We start from the raw sequence: 20,062 nt of genomic DNA on the forward strand, positions 1-20,062 counted from the left end.
CCGTATAAAATAAGTGTGTCTATGTAATGCTAAGTCATTGGAACTCCTCGCCTTGACCATGTACCTCACACAGCATATCGCGGTGCTCTTGCTCTGGCTCTGCTTCGCCGTCCTCAGTGGTGAGTGGTGTATTTAAATCTATTTATATAGCTCATACATTTGTCATTCGTATTTTTCACTCCCGAAGTGCATGGCAACCCGTGGAACTGGGGACCTGCCTCGAACTCCCGACCGAGGGGTGGACCCGCCTGGAACGGCGGAGGAGACGAATCCACCGATAATATAGTATACCACTCAGATGGCGGCAAGTGGCGTTACTAATTTTAACCAAGTGTGGAAGCCACGCCAACGACCAAGTCGTGATGCATTTTCCAGTAAATCCATGAATAACTTTATAAATATTTTGTTTTTAAATTGTTTTTTCTCAGAACTTCAGTCGACACCAATGATAATACTCTATTAACGATATACTCAAATAAATATATTTACATATATATATATAACTTATACCTACATTCGACTTTTAAATACTTTGCTTTACTTGGTTTTCTTACGAAATCTTGATAGTTTAATTAAACATGTGACAATTAATGTATCTTATGTTGATGTCCACATTGTTAGTTAGTTTTGAGATTCGTACAGTGGAAGGGTAAAGTTAAACTGTGAAAAACATAGACAAGTTTTTGGCCTTTTTGGAGTGACTTCCAAAATTTTTTAAACTGACAAAAGTTTTCTGAAAGTTTCCATGTATGGACAGTTAGCCGCCATAAGTCCATAAACTATGCTGTTTAGTTTTTAAACTGGACAGTCAGTAGATGGTATTCTTAATATACTCTTTGAGAGGGTATAATAATTTTGGACAGAAGTTTGTAGCGCAGTGAAGGAGACAGTTTCGACTCTATAACTTTTTCGATCAGCAAACATAGGTTAGTTTAGTGTTTGTCTGTTTGACTGCTTCTACACCTCCTTTCTATAGATCCGTTTAAAAGCTAGAGACTTTCACATTCGTCTATTTATATGTGTACGCAGATCATGTTTAAATCTGATTAAACGTCTATATATCATAGCTATAGGTGCAATCGGGTCAATTTTGTAAACTTTTTCCGAAAAAAAAAATGTTTTTTTCTCGTGTTTCTGTCCAATATAATGTTTATATCGTGTTTTCGGACAAATACATTGAGCTTTATCAAAATCGGATGACAATCCTATAGTTGTTATATATCCACCATACAGGCCATATAGTTTTATGCAGTTTATTCGCGCAGTGTAAAAGCTATGAACATACAACTTTCCGAATCGTATATTTCTATGTTTACACTGATCATGTTAAAAATTCTGGGCGATCAAATGACTATATCCTTAGCCATTGGAACGATTGTGAAAAAAATATTTACATTTAGTTGTTTTTCTATAATTTGGTGATTTTGTATCGATTTCGCTGTGCTGTTGTCATCAATTTTCGTTATGACTGTTTCTGTATATTTAACAAAATGCAATACATATGGAGAATAAATAGATATACGTTTACAGGGTTGTTTGTTTACAGAATCCGTTGAACTGATAACCATATTATTGATAAGGCTGAAAACCAGTTTTATGGGAATATTTCTGATTCCCTTGGTTGACCGTCAAAACAATGTCGGCACGTGCTATATTAATTTTCTACAGCAAAATGCAAATTGCACCACGCCCATCTGTCCGGTTTATGGCAAATGTGCGTACTACTGGCCTGGCCAAAAGCTTTCCCGATTTGACACGCTCCGCTCTCAGTCGATCCGTCAAAATCGGGAGTCGATTGGCAAGCCAGTGACTCAGTGCATCGGTTACTCTGTAGCTCGACCGCAAGTAAACAAAACAAACCCGTCGCTGGCAATTCCCGGCAATTGCGCCGCTGACCTCCTCCCCTGGCTTATCGGCAAGTGTGGAAGAGTGTTACTATAGTACACTGAGAACGGATCATATAGAATATATTGAACGCCGACGACGTGATGAGCCGATATTTGGTGCGCTAGTATAAATAGCTGACACTTGACTTGGCGTTGCCATAGTCAATGCAATATGGGCTCGAGCACTGGAACTTGGATTCTATTGGGATTGGTGGCCGGCGTCGCCTCTCTGGCTAGCGGTAAATACAAATATTTTCTTGAATTCCTGAATGCATCTCTTGGCTGAAAGTTCTCCAAGTTAAATTTGTTTAACCTTCAAGCTTACTTCATTTTCCCCATGCTTATTGGGAAAATAAACAAATTATGATACCAAGCGTTAAGCAAATAAGTAATGTTTGTTTCTTCTACAAATTTGTTTTAAACATTAGTTGAAATTAAATGGCTTGATATTGAACAGTGGAACTTATTAATTTTTTCAACTACAGCTGCAAAAATACCCCAATCCGACGAGCAGACGATTCTCCAAAACAATGGAAATACTTTTCTGTCCAACGGAGCAGGGCAGATTATTCAAGGACCAGATGGGAAAACGATCTTGATTGGATCGGATGGCCGGAGGATCATTGCGGACGCTGATTCCAGCGAAGAGGACGATTCCCGCGATTACGGACAGGGTAATAGCAACGTCATTATCAACGGCCAGTCGGGTTCCAGCTTGATTCAGAGCAATGGGCACAGCTTCATCTATGGAGACCAGAGCCACGGAAGTTACATCAACAGCAATGGACGCAGTGTGCGGATCATAAACGGAGCTATTGAACTGAATGAAAACGGACAGGTGTACACGTTCCAGCCAAAGGCAGCGGGTGTGAACGAAAAGGAAACGGTGGATATCAACGGGCAGCCGGCTCAGGTGGAGTACTCCAATGGCGACATAGTCATCGAACTGGCCGATCACACGGTGATCGCCAAGACCGGAGGACGTACCTTCCTGGGTGATCGCTACTCCTTCGACAATCGCGACAAGCTGGAGGCGGAGGCAAAGAACTACGCCCAGCGGATCGAAAACGAAGTCAGGGCCACTCTCCAGAAAACGATGGAGGACCTGAAAGCAGAGTTGGGCAGCCTTTTCGCCTAGAACCAAGTAATTGTACATGAGTCGCTCTGAATAAAGCGCATTTGCAGCATTTGTCTCGCCTTCAAACCTTAGATATGCACACATATGCCAAACCAGGAGCTATTGAAGTCCCTGGCAAATGCAAATTTAGCTGCCAACCCTTGAGGGGCTCTTAGCCATAATCTCTCGATTCACACTACCTGCGGCCTTAAGTGTGTGTGGTCAATTACCGGGAATTGCCGCCCAGCTTAGGTTATGTGATTGATAAGCGGGAAATTTGCCGTACCGGCTTAGGGTTTGTTAATTCTAACGCTTAGTTGAACAGCCAAGACAGTTGGGGGCAATTCGCGATTGGAATATAATTACCGAGCTTCTTGGTATTTAGATGAGGGATTTTCCCAAAAGGCCTTGGCCCACTTGACCCTGCTCTAGGCCATTGTCTCACATTATTGGTATTTCCAAGCCAATTTAATGGATTCTTAATTAGTGGCCTTGATCTTTTGTCTGCTACAAATTGACAAATTGTGATGCAGTAAAAGTTCACTTAGCTAAACGCAAATAAATGGCAACAGTGCTCTTAATTAAATTAAGGCTGGTCAACGACATTTCTGGCTCACCGGTTCAATATATTTTACCATAAATAACCAAATAAGTCGATTAGACATAAAAGTAATTTTATAACAAGAATAATATAAACCCTATTAGATGGAATTACTAAACATCTATCTATAAAGGAACTTGGGAAAAATGACATATTCAAATTTATTTATAGAGAACTATAAATTGTATTTAGTCGGTATATCAACAGAAGCGTTCGACAATTCGATCCGATTCGATAAATAGGCCGGTAGTATTTAGCACCAAAAGACGAAGGGTCTAAATTTGTAGTGTCTATTTTTGCACTTATCTAATGGCAACCACTGGCGATATTCTGAATGGGAAAATTGGCCACGATACGAAGATGAACTTTCCGCTGACCAAATCGCAGTGGTCCGCCTGGTACACCGCTTTCTACGAATCTCCCCAGAATCGTCTGGCCCAGAATGTTTGTACCGCTCGGGATCCCATAAACGCGTGTCTGCGTTCTCTGGCGGACTTGAGTTCCGAAGTGTCCGGCGAAAAAACATGGCATGATGTGGATACGCAGGGAAAGGCCACCACTGGAGGTCCCGGTTGGATTTGCACTGGTCTGGACCTTCTGCGCCAGGAAATGGACAGAAAGATGCCGCTTCCAGTAGACTTTGAGCTATCCGCAGGGCATTTGTTTTTCTGGCACAAGCTGGAGCGATGCAACTACTTCCTGTGGACAGTGGCCGATCTTCTGAGGCAATGCCAACCGCTGGATGGACGCTGCTTTCGGCATCTCATGAAGAATGCGATTCCAGATGGCGGCAACTGGCAGATGTTCGTGAACCTGGTCAAGAAGTACGGCGTGATGCCCAAGAAATGTTATCTGTCCACCCAGCGGATCCGGAAAATGAACAAGATACTGAGGAGCAAGGTGGGTACGGTGGAGCTTCGAGTTAACAATGAATACACAAACTTCCTTATCCCACAGCTCCATGAGTACGCTAGCATGCTGCATGCCCAGTTCACTTTCAATGGCAATGGCAACCGGCTGCCCGAACTCATCCAGGACATGATTCCGCATCTCTTCAACGTGGTGAGCATCTGCCTGGGGGAACCACCCGAGGTCTTCAACTGGACATTCTACGACCACAAGAAACGCTACCAGTCCCTGAACAACTTGACATCGGTGCACTTTTACGAGGTGTTGGTGGCATCCACGGTCGACGTGGACGCCTTCGTTTGCCTTGGTCACGATCCTCGGATGTCCTCGAGTTCCCAGAACAACTACCAGATAAGCCACAGTTCCAATATGATAGGAGGTGAGCCGCACCGGTACAACAACCAATCTATGGATGTTATAATGCAGATAATTGTGGATTCCCTGGCCGGCGGCAAGCCTGTTTGGCTGGGCTGCGACCTTCGCAGTCAGTTTGCTGGCAAATCTGAGCCTTTGAGCCTTAAGTCCCATAAATTTGACTTGGTTTTTGGTTTTGAAGTGGGCATGTCCCTCACCAAAGCGGAAAGACTCGTCTACAAAGACTCGCGACGAGATGCAGCTCTACTGCTAACATCTGTTGGAATGGACTCTCTAAAACAACACGTGCAATTCCGCACATTTGGTGCTTCGGTTATTGGTAGTAGGTCATCCACCTTAAGCATTAATGAGGCCGTCGAAGGTGACAATAAAAAGAAGAAGGATAATGAGGAACTGAAGAAGAAATCTGCGAAAAGCAAAGCCGTTTCAATGGACGCAGACTGGATGAGGGAATACGCCTTCGAGATTGTGGTCCACGAAAAATTCGTGCCGCCGGGGGTTCTTCATGCCAGCCGAATCCAGCATTTCAAGGAGCTCCCCGCCTGGGAACCCATGGGTGCATTGCTTAAATAAAGAGAAAAGATTTGTATCTAATCTTTACGGCGTATTTATATTTGGTTTAAGTATATTTAAAAGATTTGGTTACTTTACTTCATGGAAAATATTTATTGCATTTCCTTTGTTAGCCACCCACCAAATATGAAACACTTCATAAAAGATATTTTCTTTCATCTTGTCTTATGTATGAAACTTCTAAGAAAAGTAAGTCAGAATAAAAACTAATGATATGTCTTCTTAATTATTTTAGTACCAATTATCGATTTCTTCTTATAGCAATGTTATTCATTCTTCTTTAGTGAAAATAATTACAATATACGTTATTTCCTTACGTAAAATGTACTGACGGATCCTTAAGCTGTGAACTACTGACAACGAACACTTTAAGTGGCTCATTTTGGAGTTCCCTGCGAACTTTAGTGTCAGTCGCCAATCGGTTGTATAAAATTATTTTAAAATCCCGCAACGTTGTCTCCTTTGTGGCAGTTGTTGTCATCGTCACCGAGGCGCGACCTTCACTAAGTTTTTCGGGAATCGGTCCTACGTGCCCGGCATGCCTAATTAGGCATTAGGGAGTTCCAAGGCAGAGTTGGAGGAGTGGCCAGCAAGACGGCAGCAACTGTTTTCGACTTAGGGGATTTGCGCTAAGGAATTTGCCTTTTGCATAAAATAAAAACAACAGAATTAATCTTTGGCTTTAAGGCCAGGCGTCCTTTATTTTATTAAATGTGCTGCGAATAGATCTTTAAAGTGTCGTCTACCAGAGGCGTCTGTCCGTGTTGTAGTAGGGATAGGGTTGCGAATATCCGGAATAAGGTGCGGGAACCACCCGCTCCACAATCACAGGCTGCACCACCACGGTTTTTGGCAGGAGCAGTTTGCTCAGGAGATGACGAGGCCGGCGTATGCAGTTAGTGACCTGGTCTGCCGATGTCGATTGATCTGAGCACCCCGCATCTGCTGGAGTGGCCAATGAAACAGCATGCTGCTCACCATCTGACACACCAACATCTGCAGCGTGGTTATCAGGAAATGCCACAACCATCGCAATGGTGAGGCTGCTCAGCAGGAGAAAGGCTACGAACTTCATCTTAATGTGTGTGGTACGATCTGTTGTTGAATGTAAACTGATTTCTGAGGAGTCCTGACTCATCCTTAAATAGGTACTACAGGTAGATCGGGTAGACCTTTCTACCTGAACCAGGATTATGGAGGCCCATCCCTTCAACAGCTGCATCAGGTGATTAGCCTACTAGTTTTCAGAAAAGTGTTTACTGCTTTATGGATTATGGCTTAAAGAGACCGGGATGTTTGTAATTTTTGGAATGCTTCAAACTAGTTTTATTAGCTTCGATGTGGTTCCCTTTTACATGCACAAGCGCCCAACCTTATGCTATACACAGAGATATCTTTAGAGGACAAGGAACTGGGGTGGTGCTGGAAGACCGTCTGGTGGGGGCGGCATACCAGGAGGAACCTGTCGACGATGCTGTGGGATGAAGGAATCATTATAGATTAGAAATCCCCATGGCTTGTGCTTATTCTGTACTAACCCTGAAATGTTCTGGTGGTGGCGGGGCATCATTGGCTACCAGGTGTTCATCCAAGGCATAACGACGAGCCTAAAAAAAAGGGACCCAACATTAAATTTAGATAACATACGAAGTAGTTAATTACTCAGGCAATATGCTGAAACTAAATCCAACGATCAGAATATCAAAATATAAGCTATTTTTATAAATGTATCTACGTTAATTTAAAGTAAATTTAAAGGCACGAACCAATTTAACTTCACCTTAAGAAAACTGACATAAATTCAGAATTTGAAATACGTTACATTTTGGTTAAAATTCAAAGCAAGATATATTAAGAATTCGACGTGAAACTAAGTAATATATCTCAACAATGGCTCTTTTCCTACTTGGGGACTAAGTTTTTACTCAAAATTTTGGTGGCGGTGGTTTGTAGCCTGGAGAAGACCGGACTTTATATATATAAGCATTTGTGAATAGTTCGAATTAAGAGAGCTAAACTGCAAATTAGCTGCCAGTGCATTGCCTCATAGGATTCGAGTTGGTTCATCTGCCGTGGCGGTTTTTTTTTTGGGCTTAGAGTCTAAGGATTCGTTGGCCTTCAGAATGACCTTATTTTACTTACCCGCCTGAGCATCCCGGCGAACTTCGGCTCCTGCAAGGACAGACGATTAAGCCCGTTGATAGGTCACAACAAACCACCGAAACTCACCTCCACTCCGTTTGTGGTGCCCCCGCCACGTCCGTCGACTCCAAAGAGGGTCAGAGCCACAACGTAAATAACCAAAACAACGCAAAATAGCTTCATTTCCGAGCTGTCACGTTCTTACGGCTCACTAAAATGGTGAAAATTCCCTGGACGAATCGCTGCTGTTTGCTGTACGGTGGGTGCCAGTTCGACTTCTTTATATACCCGATAATACCGCTGGGGGATTGCATTTAATTGGCTTGTTGGCGGAGCTATCCGGAATCTTGTAAATTTGTGACCGATACATGTCAGGCGATAGACAAAAACACGTTAATTGGATATTAAATCGTTATTGTTTAAGATGCATCTTGCAGATACAATGAAACACACAAAGTCGCCGCATGAGTGAAAAATTTAAAATTATTGCATTAAAAAGATTCTATCAACATGATTTTATTCCCCATGACGAAAACAGAGAGAACATTTTTATATTAAAAAAAAATCATTAACTCTTGATGTTCTTTCCAGATCTAAGCTGTGGCATTTTGCTTAGAGATTTCTGCTAAAAATGTTGGGAAGGAAAAATCAGCGATACTTAAAATAGCGTTTTTATCCTATTATATAGTATATTACCTTTACATTTTTTTGGATTACAACTGAAACATTCGTTTTATTTATATTATCTTGTTTTTATGTCTTTATATTATGGAAATAAAATTAAAGCTTCGAGCAAAGAGGATAATTAAATGATAAAGGACCGTGCGTTTTACGTTTCGAAAGGATTATTTTAACAGGCGCAGTCCTGAATGTTGTATTTATAATGCAATAAGACCTGTAGAAAATATTTAATGTTCCAACCAAATACAATTTGCATTGTATGAAATTGTTACATGTTCGGAATAAGAAAGTATATAAATATTTATATTTGTCGGTCCTTTGTGCACAAATAGAGCACCTAATATTTAAAATGACCTAAAGTGTCAAATTCATAAGTCCCAAAATGTAGGTGATTTTTAACACTTCTCATTTTAGGTTGCTCTCTATGTGTAAGCCTGAATAAATAAATATAAATAAAGAAATTAGAAGATATCAGAACTTTTCGAAGTTCTTCGCAGTGCAACAATTAAATTTCAACCAGTCAAGGTGTTACCTCGAATTCGCTTTACAGCTGCAATCTCCGTGTTCCTTTGCCGTTATTGTTACCGTTACAACGTTATGCAACAATTTGCTACAGCTTCTGCACTGCCACGCCCCCTGCCACCCCCTCGCGATGGAGACAAATGATTCAGCGTCTCGCGCTATTTTTCATTATTTCCGCTTGTAAACGCCACAATGCGTCCACGTTTGCTAAGCTTTGCATAATTCCGAATTATAACGCGCTTTGATGTCGCCGCGAGGATCTCCCCTCCCTGTCACACTCCTGCTCCCTCTCACTCGCTCTCCCGTCAAGTCAAATACAAATGCAGGCGACATCGCAAAAAACTGTCAAAAGAAGGTGGAGTGAAGGGGGAGGGCGCAAAAAGAAAGTACACAAAATAAATAAGCGCACTTTTTTCTCATTTCCGTTGCTTACTTTGACGTGTTTAGTTTTTGATGTTCACACTCGCACATCCTTGAGAGAAAGGAGAGAAAGTACACTCATAAAAAGCATCGTTATCGATTTCAAATCGAAAAAAGTGACGTTTGTCTTTTCTCCGCAGTCTAAGTTTGTTTGAAGAAATTTTAGTTCACTAATGAATTGAAATGTTATTTTTTTAAGAAAAACTGCCTCTTTAGATTAATGGTGATTTTATATTACTATTTATTTTATTTACTAGCTGTCTACAATATTCTTCAGATCCATTCAAGAATTTTGGTTTTAGAAATATTAATATATTAAGGCATAAATATGTCACTGGCTCTCATTTTTTCTATATTCTATATGAAATGTAATCCAAATATCTTATAAAAGCACAATATTGGAAAGATTTTCGTCCAGTAGAGTTCTAGAGATGATCACGGACTTAAGACCGACTTCTTACAATATTTTTAGTATCTTGCTACAATTTGTATTCATTATTAAACAACTATTTCTACAAATATTTTATATTTCCTCAAAATATTTTATTTATAATTTGTTTTTGAAACTTCTTAACGTTTCCAACTGAAATGAATACCTTAAATTTATTTTTTTACCCAAGGATGCCACAAAGCGTATTTTCTAAAAATAAAAAAAATAATTTTTGTGAGTGTGGCGAATGATTAAAATCGCCGACAACATGGACAGTGTTCGCTCTCGCTCTCCCCATTCCTCCAGGACATCTAGTAGCTCTCTCTCTCACTCATTCTATTGCCATCTCCCTTTCTCCAGATATTGCTGTCTCTGTCGACGGCGCTTCCCCTCTTTGTCTGTGAGGAAACTTTTCTCATTAGAAAACTTTTACTATTTCCGCTACTCAACGCCAAACGCAAACAACAAACGACAAAAATACGAAAAACATAAAAAAGTGCCACGTTCGAAAGACCGAAATGCGTAAATGTAATGTGTTGTAAATAAAATGTTTGATGCGCCTAAAGCTCCAAAAATGTACTGCGACAAGTTAAAGTACAGTTGCGTCTGGAAAATGCATCCAGAAAGTGATCAAAAATTTCAGCACAAATTTAAATTCCCTTGGTCGAATTTTTTAGTGATAACTTTGAATGAACTACATTTAATTTTTGTGTTAAACTTTGAGAGAGAGAGGGACATTTCCTCAACATATTACATCTTTTCGTTCATGAATAAATTGAATGATAGTACAATAAAAATATATATACATATATATATTTTTTAAATATGCTTAATTTGAATCTTTGAAAGTTAAGACCACAATAATCCTTTAAAAAACTAATTACATGCCGTACCATTCAACCATCAAATTCGATATTAAGATATACTTTATAAATTGTATTTTCAAAGTTAACGCTTATTTAGCTCTAGGAAAATCGCCCTAATAAGAAAAGTTAAAAGACATTCAAATTTGTCGTCTAAAATCAATTGTCTTACACATTGTGATCGTTAACACTCTGCTTCACACATGTGTTGTGAAATCGTTCAGTCAATAAAGTATCCTAAAAATCTCCTAAAGTTAACGTCAAATATAACGCTAATCGCCTTAACATGAAAAATATAAATAAATGTAAATTTGCCGTCTAAAGTCAATTGTCTTACACATTGAGATCGCTAACACTCTACTTACACCTGTGTGAAATCCAGGTAAAACTATAACACAATATCAACGACAGACAGCAATAGAGGCGCCTAAAATTTCACTTTATTCAATTTGCAAAGCCAAGCAGAAAACGCTGCTTGGAAATCAATAAATCAGTTCGCTCAGAAGCTTACCTCAGTTTCAATTCAATCAGATTTTGTTATTTGATTTTACCTTTGCCTCCGCCTGCGGGTCACCCCTGACCCCGCTCCCCTTCCCTTCCCTCCCCGCCCGCCTGTTCTTCCTTCTTCCGGTTTCCTGTGCTTGCAGGGCATTTCCTTCAAGTACTTCGCATTTGCTCTAATTTGATTTTGAGCAGCAGCTTCTTGTGCCATTGCCGCTGCCATCCTGTCAACTGTCATCGCGAATTTGAAATGCTCGCCCGTTTTGAGTCGCAAATATTGATTTCGATCCGAAGCTAACTGTTACACAGGAAGTGGCTCTGATGCCGAATTTAACTATAGAAACTACACAGTTTTCAATTTGTCAGTTAATAGTCGGGCGTATTTCGAAAAGGGGGGTGGTGGCTTAAAGCTAAAAGTGATTGGGTTTAATAATCGTCCACATTTCAGACATCTTATTTGTTTACAATTTGTCATCAGTCCATTTCGATAATTAAGTGCATAACTCAGTTTGAGTAATTTCTTTTGAATTTGAGTACGTGCTAACTAATAATAACTGAAATATAAATTTTTATCACTTTAACAATTATTACATAACTTCTATTTTACAAACCAATTAACTGGTTTATAATCCCTATGCCCCGAAATATATTTATTAAATACACAATTGTTAAATTACTTTCAGTTTCTCCACGTAAATGTCCCTTAATTGCTCCAAACAGTTTCCAATACAAGTTCGAAAAAAATAATTAAGCTAGAATAAGCAAATACAGCTCAACATTCATAGCAATTTACTATTACCACTTTAATGGTATTAATGGGAATGAAAAATTCAATTACCACGCGGGCCATTAGTAGCGCCCATAGATCTGACGCTGCCATTTAATGCGCCATAAGTAGCCAGTGAAATTAATGCCCGACTGCCCCAATTGACAAAGTGCCCGGTTCAGGCCGAGCCATTGCGCTAATGCAAAACATAAACCAGGCAGCCGGGAGACCGGTGAAATGTGTTTTAGTTGTCGATGCATATTCGCCAAATAACCAGATCCAGATCCAGATACCCTCTCCCAGCGAACTGTCGGTAATAAGTTCAATAGCGCCCGTTCAACTCCGGAAAGCTGCATCACGTCGCCGGCAAACGAGGGCATCACGAACCGGATAATGATCAACGAACTGTATACGTTTCCGCAATCGTAGTCAAATCGACAAACATGCACACTGAGTGCAGCGGCTGGCTCGACAGCTCCTCCAGCTCCTTTTTACTCCTTGCTGCTCCTCTTGCTCCTCGTGCTCCTCCTGACTGCTCCTCCCCGCTCCCTACTGCACCCCATTGCTCCTTGCCGCTGTCACTGGGGACTACTCCGCATCGGAATGGCATCGAGGCCGAGGAGCTTTGGAGATGTAGCCCAAGCAGCTTATGCCGCTTCGCTGGGCAACGCCAGTGCCAACAACTACACTGAGGGGAAAATCGTCTTCAAAACGATAAAATTATTGATTAGCCATAACAATGTGATCAATATTAGAAAAGACAATTTTTTAGTAAGAGGATCACACTTTAGTGCACATAAAGGAATTATAGTTGAAACAAAAACACAATTTTATTGTTTATCCCTTAATATTAAACAGACGTTTATCATTGGATTTAAAATAAGCTGTATTATTATTAATTTTTGTGACATTATTCTTCTAAATTTCCAACTTCTCTAAAAAATTTAATATTAACCGCATTTTTAAATGTGTTAGGGATTTAATGTATTGGGTTTCAATGGATAGGTAATATACCGAAAAGGTGCAAATCGAACCATGTTCAAGATAGATAACTTTGTTATATTTATACCCTTGCTGAGGGTATTATAATTTCAGTCGAAAGTTTGCAAAGCAGTGAAAGAGATCTAGCCATGTCCGTCCGTCCCTCTGTCCGTCCGTTTTACGCAAACTAGTCCCTCAATTTTAAAGCTATTTGTAGTATATAAGTCGGAACGAGCCGGATCGGGCGACTTTATCATACAGCACCCATAGGATATAATAAGAATTATAACTTTGCTTTTTTTTGTTCTTCGGGATTTGGTTTTATTTAAATATAATGGAATTACGGTTTTAATTAAATTAAAATCGGACAACAATATCTTAAAGCTGCCATATAAACGATGGCAAAATGCAGCGCAAAATCGACATAGCTTCATTGTTTTTAGTAATGTAGGCATAGAAATCGAAATGTTGTCGATATGTAAAAACTGCAAGGGCATATAAAATTCGGCTTGCCGAAGTTAGCTTCCTTTCTTGTTTTTAAAGGTTTTAATAAATAATTTAGTTTTTCTATGTTTCAGATAAATCAATTTTCTCCCAGTGAACAGTAACCAATTGGGAGTCAGGAGGTGGCCATCGTCACACCCACACCCACACTTCCCCCGGAATATTTTGCATTATTGATAAACTGCTTTCTCGTAGTCGTCATCGTTGTCGTTGTCGGGGCAAGAAATAAAGCAGCGGCAAAGAATATTTATGACACTGCCATGCCCCAGCAAACACTGTAAAAAATACATGCATATGTATACGTATTGGCAGCCAGCGAGGCGGACAGACAACTCGGCACGCCCCAAAGCTCTGAACGTGTTGGGCATTAAGCGTTGGAACGTGTGTAACAGGATTCCTTAAAAGCACCTTACTATGATAATGGATCGATCTCCCAGACAGTGACACATTCATACAACTTTCAGTGTAAAACGAATGACCACTGCAAATATAATTGATGTATCAGCTTAGTACATTTTAAATCAGAATTTAATAATTATATGAAAATATACCATATACACATAACATTGTATGTGTTCGTTTGTTGAGTTTGTAAAATAAAATATAAATCTGTAAATTAATTGCAAAACAAAACAGTTAAAAACAAGAAGTATGGTTTAGTCAAGTGACCCAACTATTAGATACCCTTAATTCTTTTATCCGATTTGAAAACATATATGGCACTGCCACCAGCAATTCTTTTCGCAATCCATAAAGACTCGGCTGGGGATCCTGATCCATAAAATATAAACATACTTTTAATTTAATTTAATGTTCCCTTTTCCACTAAGAGTAACTTGTATAAAAATATATGAACTTTCAGTTATTACTTCCTAACACCACTAAACATATTTAATTATTTAATCGAAACATATGATGAAACAAAAAGAAAGCAAACTTCGGCAAAACCATGTTAATATACCTTGTAGCTATTACAAAACTAAATATTCGTTAAAACTTGCTTTTCGGTCTCATCCAGATAGCTTTAAGATTGGAGAAATTAAAATGATTAAAAACGATTTAACGATAAATAATTATTCACAACGTTTCTAGCATATGTACACTACCATTTTTGACCCACTTGTCAATTTAAATTTTATTTAAATTTAACATGTTTACAACTCAAGTAAATTGCAGTGTGTGCTATTTTACTTAACACTCATTTATTTATTTTTAATATTGCCAAAATCGTTTTAGTGATTAAGAACCACACCAGAAATCCATTCTGCGTGACTTAAAATATCTGTGAAAACCTCAGGTCCACCACATGAGCCAGTTCCATAGCTGAGCATTCCAACCATGACGGACTCCTTTTTTCCCCATTTGTTTATTACTATTTCTAAGGGTCCTCCGCTGTTCCTGAAGCATAGTTCATCGGAATCGATTTTACCACAGATTTGATTCTGTTCCAAGGGACTTTGATCTTTATGTGAGCAAGATTGGGAATTAAGTCGGGCAACTTTGGCAGATTTGTAAACTTTGGTATATGGTACATCGAACGGGAATGGTTTTGACCAACCCGAGAATGTAAACTTCAAACTGGAATCCGCAATCTTCCTCTGGAGTTGATTCTGCTTTGGGTTGCTGCTGTAGAACAGGCAAATTGGCCTGATGAGTGCTGAAATCCAAAGACACTAAATTTTAATATTAAAAAACAAACCAAACATACTTACCATTGAACTCAACTTTAGTAGCCAACTGGATTAATGATAAATCATTCTTGATAGATTTTCCATTATTTTCAAAGTTGGGATGGATAGTCAAGGATTCAGTTAAGTACCATTGTGATGTAAGAGCATCATCGTTCGTTGCTCCCAGGCGAACCGAGCTGTATTAAACAGTAAATTTGAGTTTACACCAGATTACTACCCTTGTATTAATATTAGTTCAAATTATAGATACTGAATGCAGAACGTGATATTCTAAAAGTAACTGGATTGTTCGTATTCCTTCAAAAAAGTGGTATTTGTATAAAAAAAATGTATATAGAAGTCAAGTTTTAATATGTCTTAGAAGCCCAAAAATCAAAAAGCTTCATGTTTGTTTGCTCAAAGTACATATTGATTTCTTTAAAATTAAATTTCCATGCCTTATATTTTGCAACTTTGTATATTGCAGAGATAAGCTCAGTAAAAATTCAAAGTTCAAAAATCAGTAGATCGATGAAAAATTTCTGTATCAGCATCATTATAGCTTTTGTAAAACATATTCAACTAATCTCGAACAGGCCGACTATAACTGACCTTATAGGGCTAAAGCTGTAACCCCACCTTTGTTACACGGTATACACATTTTAGTTCGGGTTAAAATTCATATGTAACGAGGACGGAAGCTAACTTCGGCAAGCCGAAGTTTTAATACCCTTGCAGACTTTGCCGAAATTGCTAAAAGTGAAAAAGTAGCGAAAGGAATAAGGTATACATAAGTAAACTAGATTTGCATCGTTTCAAGTTAATTGCTTTTATACTGCAAAAATGTCATATACAAATAGAAAAAAAGGGATTCTTTCGCAGCCTTAAACAATTTTTCCTATCTCCTTTAAGATATAGACTTCCGAGCGGCAAGCGCTTTTACCCTAATCAAGATATGCGTAAATAAATAAGAATTGGAAAAATTTTTGATAGTAGCTTACACACTTCGCGAAATATTCTGATAATCATCAAATTTGGACCGATTTTACCCTTTTGTTCCTATGGGAGCTATAGGATATAGACGTCCGATCGTCACGTGCTTTTACCCTGATCAAGGTACGCATAAAAAAATAAGATTTGGAAAGATTTATGTCAATAGCTTTTACACTGCGCGAAATATCTTCCATTTTTGCAAGTTATATCCGATTGTTCCTATGGGAGCTATAAGATATAGACATCCGATCGGGGCGGTTTTCAAACTTGATCTGCGTACACTTGTTTTAGGACGAGTGTGAAAGTTTCAGATCGCTAGCTTTTAAACTGAGCTCGCAAACGGTATTGAAACAGACGGACAGACGGACAGACGGACAGACGGACGGACGGACAGACGGACATGGCTATATCGACTCCCCTATTGATCCTGATCAAGAATATATATGCTTTATAGGGTCGGAAACGTCTCCTTCACTGCGTTACAAACTTCTGACCAAAATTATAATACCCTCTGCAAGGGTATAAAAACTGACCTTTTTTCGAGAAAACATCGTTGGCTTTAAGTATTACTTACACGTATCCAGGTTGGGTGTTATGTATGGCATGGGTCAGTATAAAGCCTGGAATTTAAAAAAATAAACTACAGAACAGAACCTTTATATATATCTATACCCACGGTCGGTGATAAGTGTGCCACTGGAATGAAAATAAATTTCCCATTTTCGGGGATTCCATTTGTATATGGCTGCTAGCCAAGGGCTGCCGGATGATCCTCCAGACCCACAGTTTTTATCAAGCCATTGTCCTTGGGTTCCAACAATCAAGCACACAACAATGATCACCTTATTGACAATACTCATTTCAAATTCGCAACTGATAAGCTGCCACGGATCACTGCTCTTTTTATACCCAAAATGCGACGAAAAACGTATATGCTATAATATATTATTTTCAGGCAATTCCCCAAACGTTTCTTTTAAAAGTTCCGAGATAAGCAAAGTTTAAATTGGGATGAAATTTAGTTACAGATAACAATAATCGATTGCTTATTTATTTAATCTTAAAATATTGTGAAGTGAACGACGCTGATAAAATTTTTTTAATTACCCCCTTTGTTACCAATGAGTCTACCCATGGAAGCATTTATATTTCGGTATTACTTCATACTTTAATTAGGATTTAAGCACGGCTGTTCACAGTTCCGAACTACTGTGTGTTACCAATCCTATTTTCCTTGCCAGTCAGGAGACCCTCCGTTGAATTTTTTGGCAATTCGTGGCGGTCTAAAGGGAGAAAACGAAAAGGCTGCTAACGGGAGGAAAGAACGCCAATGAAGCGTTTAACGGCTGCTACGCAATGTTCAGGAAGACAGAAAATTATAAAGGTACCGGCGCCGAAAAAAAGCAGGGACGAGGGGGCGTGGCTGGGGATGTTCAAAAAGCATTTGCCAGACCAATTTAGCGTGGCTCCAAACTCTCAACTCGGCGCACAGTGAGTGCAAAAAATGTGTGCTCGTTGCGTTGTAATTGCATTTGCTACTGCTTTGTTGTTGCTTACAAAAAAGCCACCGCAACGAGGCGGGAGTGAGAAAAAGTTAACGAACGGGCACAAAGGCCCCAGTCCTACGACATCGGCGACACCACCATATAGGAATAGGAACATAGGAACATAGGACCAAAAAGGGGCGTGGTCCGTGGACAGTGCGTCTCTGTCTGGTAACGCACACATCACGTAGCGAAGTTGCCGCAACTAAAACTTCATCAATTTGCCTTGTGAATCCTTGGAAACTTTTTGCCCCGATGTCTACCGTGCGTGAGTGCAAGTATGTGTGTTTGGGTGGCTATAAGTACGTACATACTTACAGCTGGGGCTGAGATAATAGCAGATTATAAAGTTTAATATTTGAGCTTAGTCTCCCGATAATTAACTGTTTTTTCAATCATATTTTTTAAAACATAAAAACTTTGTTAAGTGATTTAAGTCTGACGACAAATACATTTTTTTTAGTTATTATCTCAAACTCATTTTTTATAAACCAAAATATTATATAATATAAAATTTAAAAAAATTATACAATAAATAATGTAAGAATGATCTATTTTACTTTACATAAAAGAAAAGTTTACTTAACACTTAAAAATGTAGATATCCTGAATGTTATAATAACCTTATTTCCATTTACTTTTATTTAAAAACATTAAAATGGGAAATGAAGTAATTGCACTTTACTTTAAATTACTTTGTTAAAAATAAGACTTAAAATTATTATTTAAAATTAAAAGTTCCACTTGGGAATGTTCCTAAATAAATTATGAAAATTGCAATAAAAATTGAAAATCTATAAGAAAAATTCAAAAAGAAGAAAAAGTAAATGTATTTCAATATTTTGTTAAGTAAAATTACAAGTACCTTTCATTTCAAAACATGAATTTTAATTGTTTTCAATGTTGTTTCTATATTGGCGTGTCACATTAGTTTTTCGTTTAAATTCTTTGCAATTACAACAAAATACAAATACATGTTTCAGGAAACATATAATTTCCACATTTATTTAAAGTATGCCTATCATTCTGAACGCCACTGTACACGAGAACGTGCATTCCGGCCAGTGCATAAAGCAAATTATATCGGTTGGTTTGAGAGCGAGCTTCATTTTACGCAATTTTCAGACCATCGCATTGCAGTGCCCTGCGCTCCATTTGGCCATTAATGCCTCGCGTTTTATTTATGATTAATTACAGCGTTTAAAAGTGCATAAATTTGCATTGGATAAAAGTGTTTTTACTAACGAAAATAATTAAATACGTCACAGCCACAATGAAAAGCGGTGGAGGACGATATCGACGAGCGGAGCGACCATATTATATGAATTTACATTAAAGTTTTATCATACCTTGATTTAAATATCAATTGACTCGATTACATTATGCTCCACCATTAAACAAATGTGAGTTAAAGCTTTTATGGGGAAAAAGATTATCTGGAAGTTGGTGATCATAAGAAAAATAAAATAACATGTAGGGTAGTGTAGAATAATTCACTGGATCAGAATTATGTAACATGTAATATTAGAATTACTTCTAAAATGTATATAAAAATATTTCTATTCTATGCTAAAGAAAAAAAAATTGGTTTTGCTAACAATATTTTATTATCGAAATCACATTTTTTACCTGTTACATACTGTGTTACAAAAACATTATGAAACACATAAATTTTAAAATCAAGTTTTTAAATCCGTATAATTTTTTTGTTGGTGTACCGAAGAAAAGATTAGCAATCAGCTGGAAGCGAAGAGAGAGGCTTCGAATTCAAAAGTGAACTCTAAAAACAAAGATGGTATATGAGCTTTAAGCTCGATGTAAAGGTTGTATTTTTTCGTTGTTTGAAAATGTACTTTATTGGTTTTGATTGTCGTAGCTGGTTACCACATGTACCCCATCATCCTGGCGATAGCCTAGGCCATTGTATATCACGTAGGTCCAGAAATACAGGGTTTCACCTGGGTTTAGCTTGGTCTCGCGATCCCGGAACGTCCATCGTCCCTTCTTGGCACTTGGGATGTCCCGTGCCCATTGCCCCGCCTCCAGTCCGTCAAACTCCTCGTTTAGTTTGCCGTGGAAGGCGAACAGCGAAATACCCGGCGCATCCGGAATGGAGACCTCGAATCCCTTGGGATAGAACACCCGCACCTGAGCATCAGGTGCCTTGTAGGCGTGGCTGGTGCAAATCGCCAGCACCAGGAGGACCAGACACAGCGGAAGTCGACTCATCTCGGAACGGAACGGATCGTGTTGCGGTATTGGACCTCGGATCCGAACTAAATTTAAAAATCTGTTGGCGAAGCCGGTTTTCGATTCGATTGCTTATCAAAACAAACACGAGAGAGACAAAAAGCTCAAAATAATCGTAAATTATTTAATTCCAACCTATCGCCCAAATGAAAAGAATTTGTTTCTTGAATTTTTAAATAAAACATATATTTTTAACGAAATTAAGTTTATTTGGTTAAACTTTTATAACTCAAAAACTGCCTAATTCATGATTATATTGGCAATAAAAACCCTTAGAACCAGAAGGTTCTCCAACGAAGAGACTTGTATACAAATATATTTGTTTATAATTTGT

The 20,062-nt window shown here is 38.6% G+C and overlaps 6 protein-coding genes across 6 annotated transcripts; 3 read left to right on the plus strand and 3 right to left on the minus strand.

Moving 5' to 3' along the window:
- LOC108051761 lies at nucleotides 1-507 on the plus strand. The gene is made up of 2 exons (XM_017133975.1): nucleotides 1-119; nucleotides 188-507. The coding sequence occupies exons 1-2, from the start codon at nucleotides 59-61 to the stop codon at nucleotides 319-321; spliced, it is 195 nt and encodes a 64-aa protein (XP_016989464.1). The 5' UTR covers nucleotides 1-58; the 3' UTR covers nucleotides 322-507.
- Nucleotides 508-1,997: 1,490 nt separating this feature from the next.
- LOC108051740 lies at nucleotides 1,998-3,073 on the plus strand. The gene is made up of 2 exons (XM_044461012.1): nucleotides 1,998-2,125; nucleotides 2,372-3,073. The coding sequence occupies exons 1-2, from the start codon at nucleotides 2,059-2,061 to the stop codon at nucleotides 3,022-3,024; spliced, it is 720 nt and encodes a 239-aa protein (XP_044316947.1). The 5' UTR covers nucleotides 1,998-2,058; the 3' UTR covers nucleotides 3,025-3,073.
- A 713-nt stretch (nucleotides 3,074-3,786) lies between these two features.
- LOC108051741 (bleomycin hydrolase) lies at nucleotides 3,787-5,461 on the plus strand. Its single transcript, XM_017133955.1, has 2 exons — nucleotides 3,787-4,504; nucleotides 4,562-5,461. The coding sequence occupies exons 1-2, from the start codon at nucleotides 3,914-3,916 to the stop codon at nucleotides 5,459-5,461; spliced, it is 1,491 nt and encodes a 496-aa protein (XP_016989444.1). The 5' UTR covers nucleotides 3,787-3,913.
- A 669-nt stretch (nucleotides 5,462-6,130) lies between these two features.
- Nucleotides 6,131-6,586, minus strand: LOC108051754. Its single transcript, XM_017133967.2, has one exon. It carries the CDS (start codon nucleotides 6,534-6,536, stop codon nucleotides 6,204-6,206), a length of 333 nt encoding a protein of 110 aa, XP_016989456.1. The 5' UTR covers nucleotides 6,537-6,586; the 3' UTR covers nucleotides 6,131-6,203.
- Nucleotides 6,587-6,756: 170 nt separating this feature from the next.
- LOC108051755 lies at nucleotides 6,757-7,849 on the minus strand. The gene is made up of 4 exons (XM_017133968.2): nucleotides 7,691-7,849; nucleotides 7,604-7,633; nucleotides 7,000-7,068; nucleotides 6,757-6,935 (listed from the first exon to the last, which is right to left on the minus strand). The coding sequence occupies exons 1-4, from the start codon at nucleotides 7,784-7,786 to the stop codon at nucleotides 6,858-6,860; spliced, it is 273 nt and encodes a 90-aa protein (XP_016989457.1). The 5' UTR covers nucleotides 7,787-7,849; the 3' UTR covers nucleotides 6,757-6,857.
- An 11,217-nt stretch (nucleotides 7,850-19,066) lies between these two features.
- On the minus strand, nucleotides 19,067-19,741 carry LOC108051756 (gram-negative bacteria-binding protein 3). The gene has a single exon (XM_017133969.1). The coding sequence runs from the start codon at nucleotides 19,705-19,707 to the stop codon at nucleotides 19,333-19,335; it is 375 nt and encodes a 124-aa protein (XP_016989458.1). The 5' UTR covers nucleotides 19,708-19,741; the 3' UTR covers nucleotides 19,067-19,332.
- Nucleotides 19,742-20,062: the final 321 nt, after the last annotated feature.

Source organism: Drosophila rhopaloa, unplaced genomic scaffold, assembly GCF_018152115.1.
Source record: "Drosophila rhopaloa isolate 14029-0021.01 unplaced genomic scaffold, ASM1815211v1 contig_115, whole genome shotgun sequence".
Classification (NCBI taxonomy): Eukaryota; Metazoa; Arthropoda; class Insecta; order Diptera; family Drosophilidae; genus Drosophila; species Drosophila rhopaloa.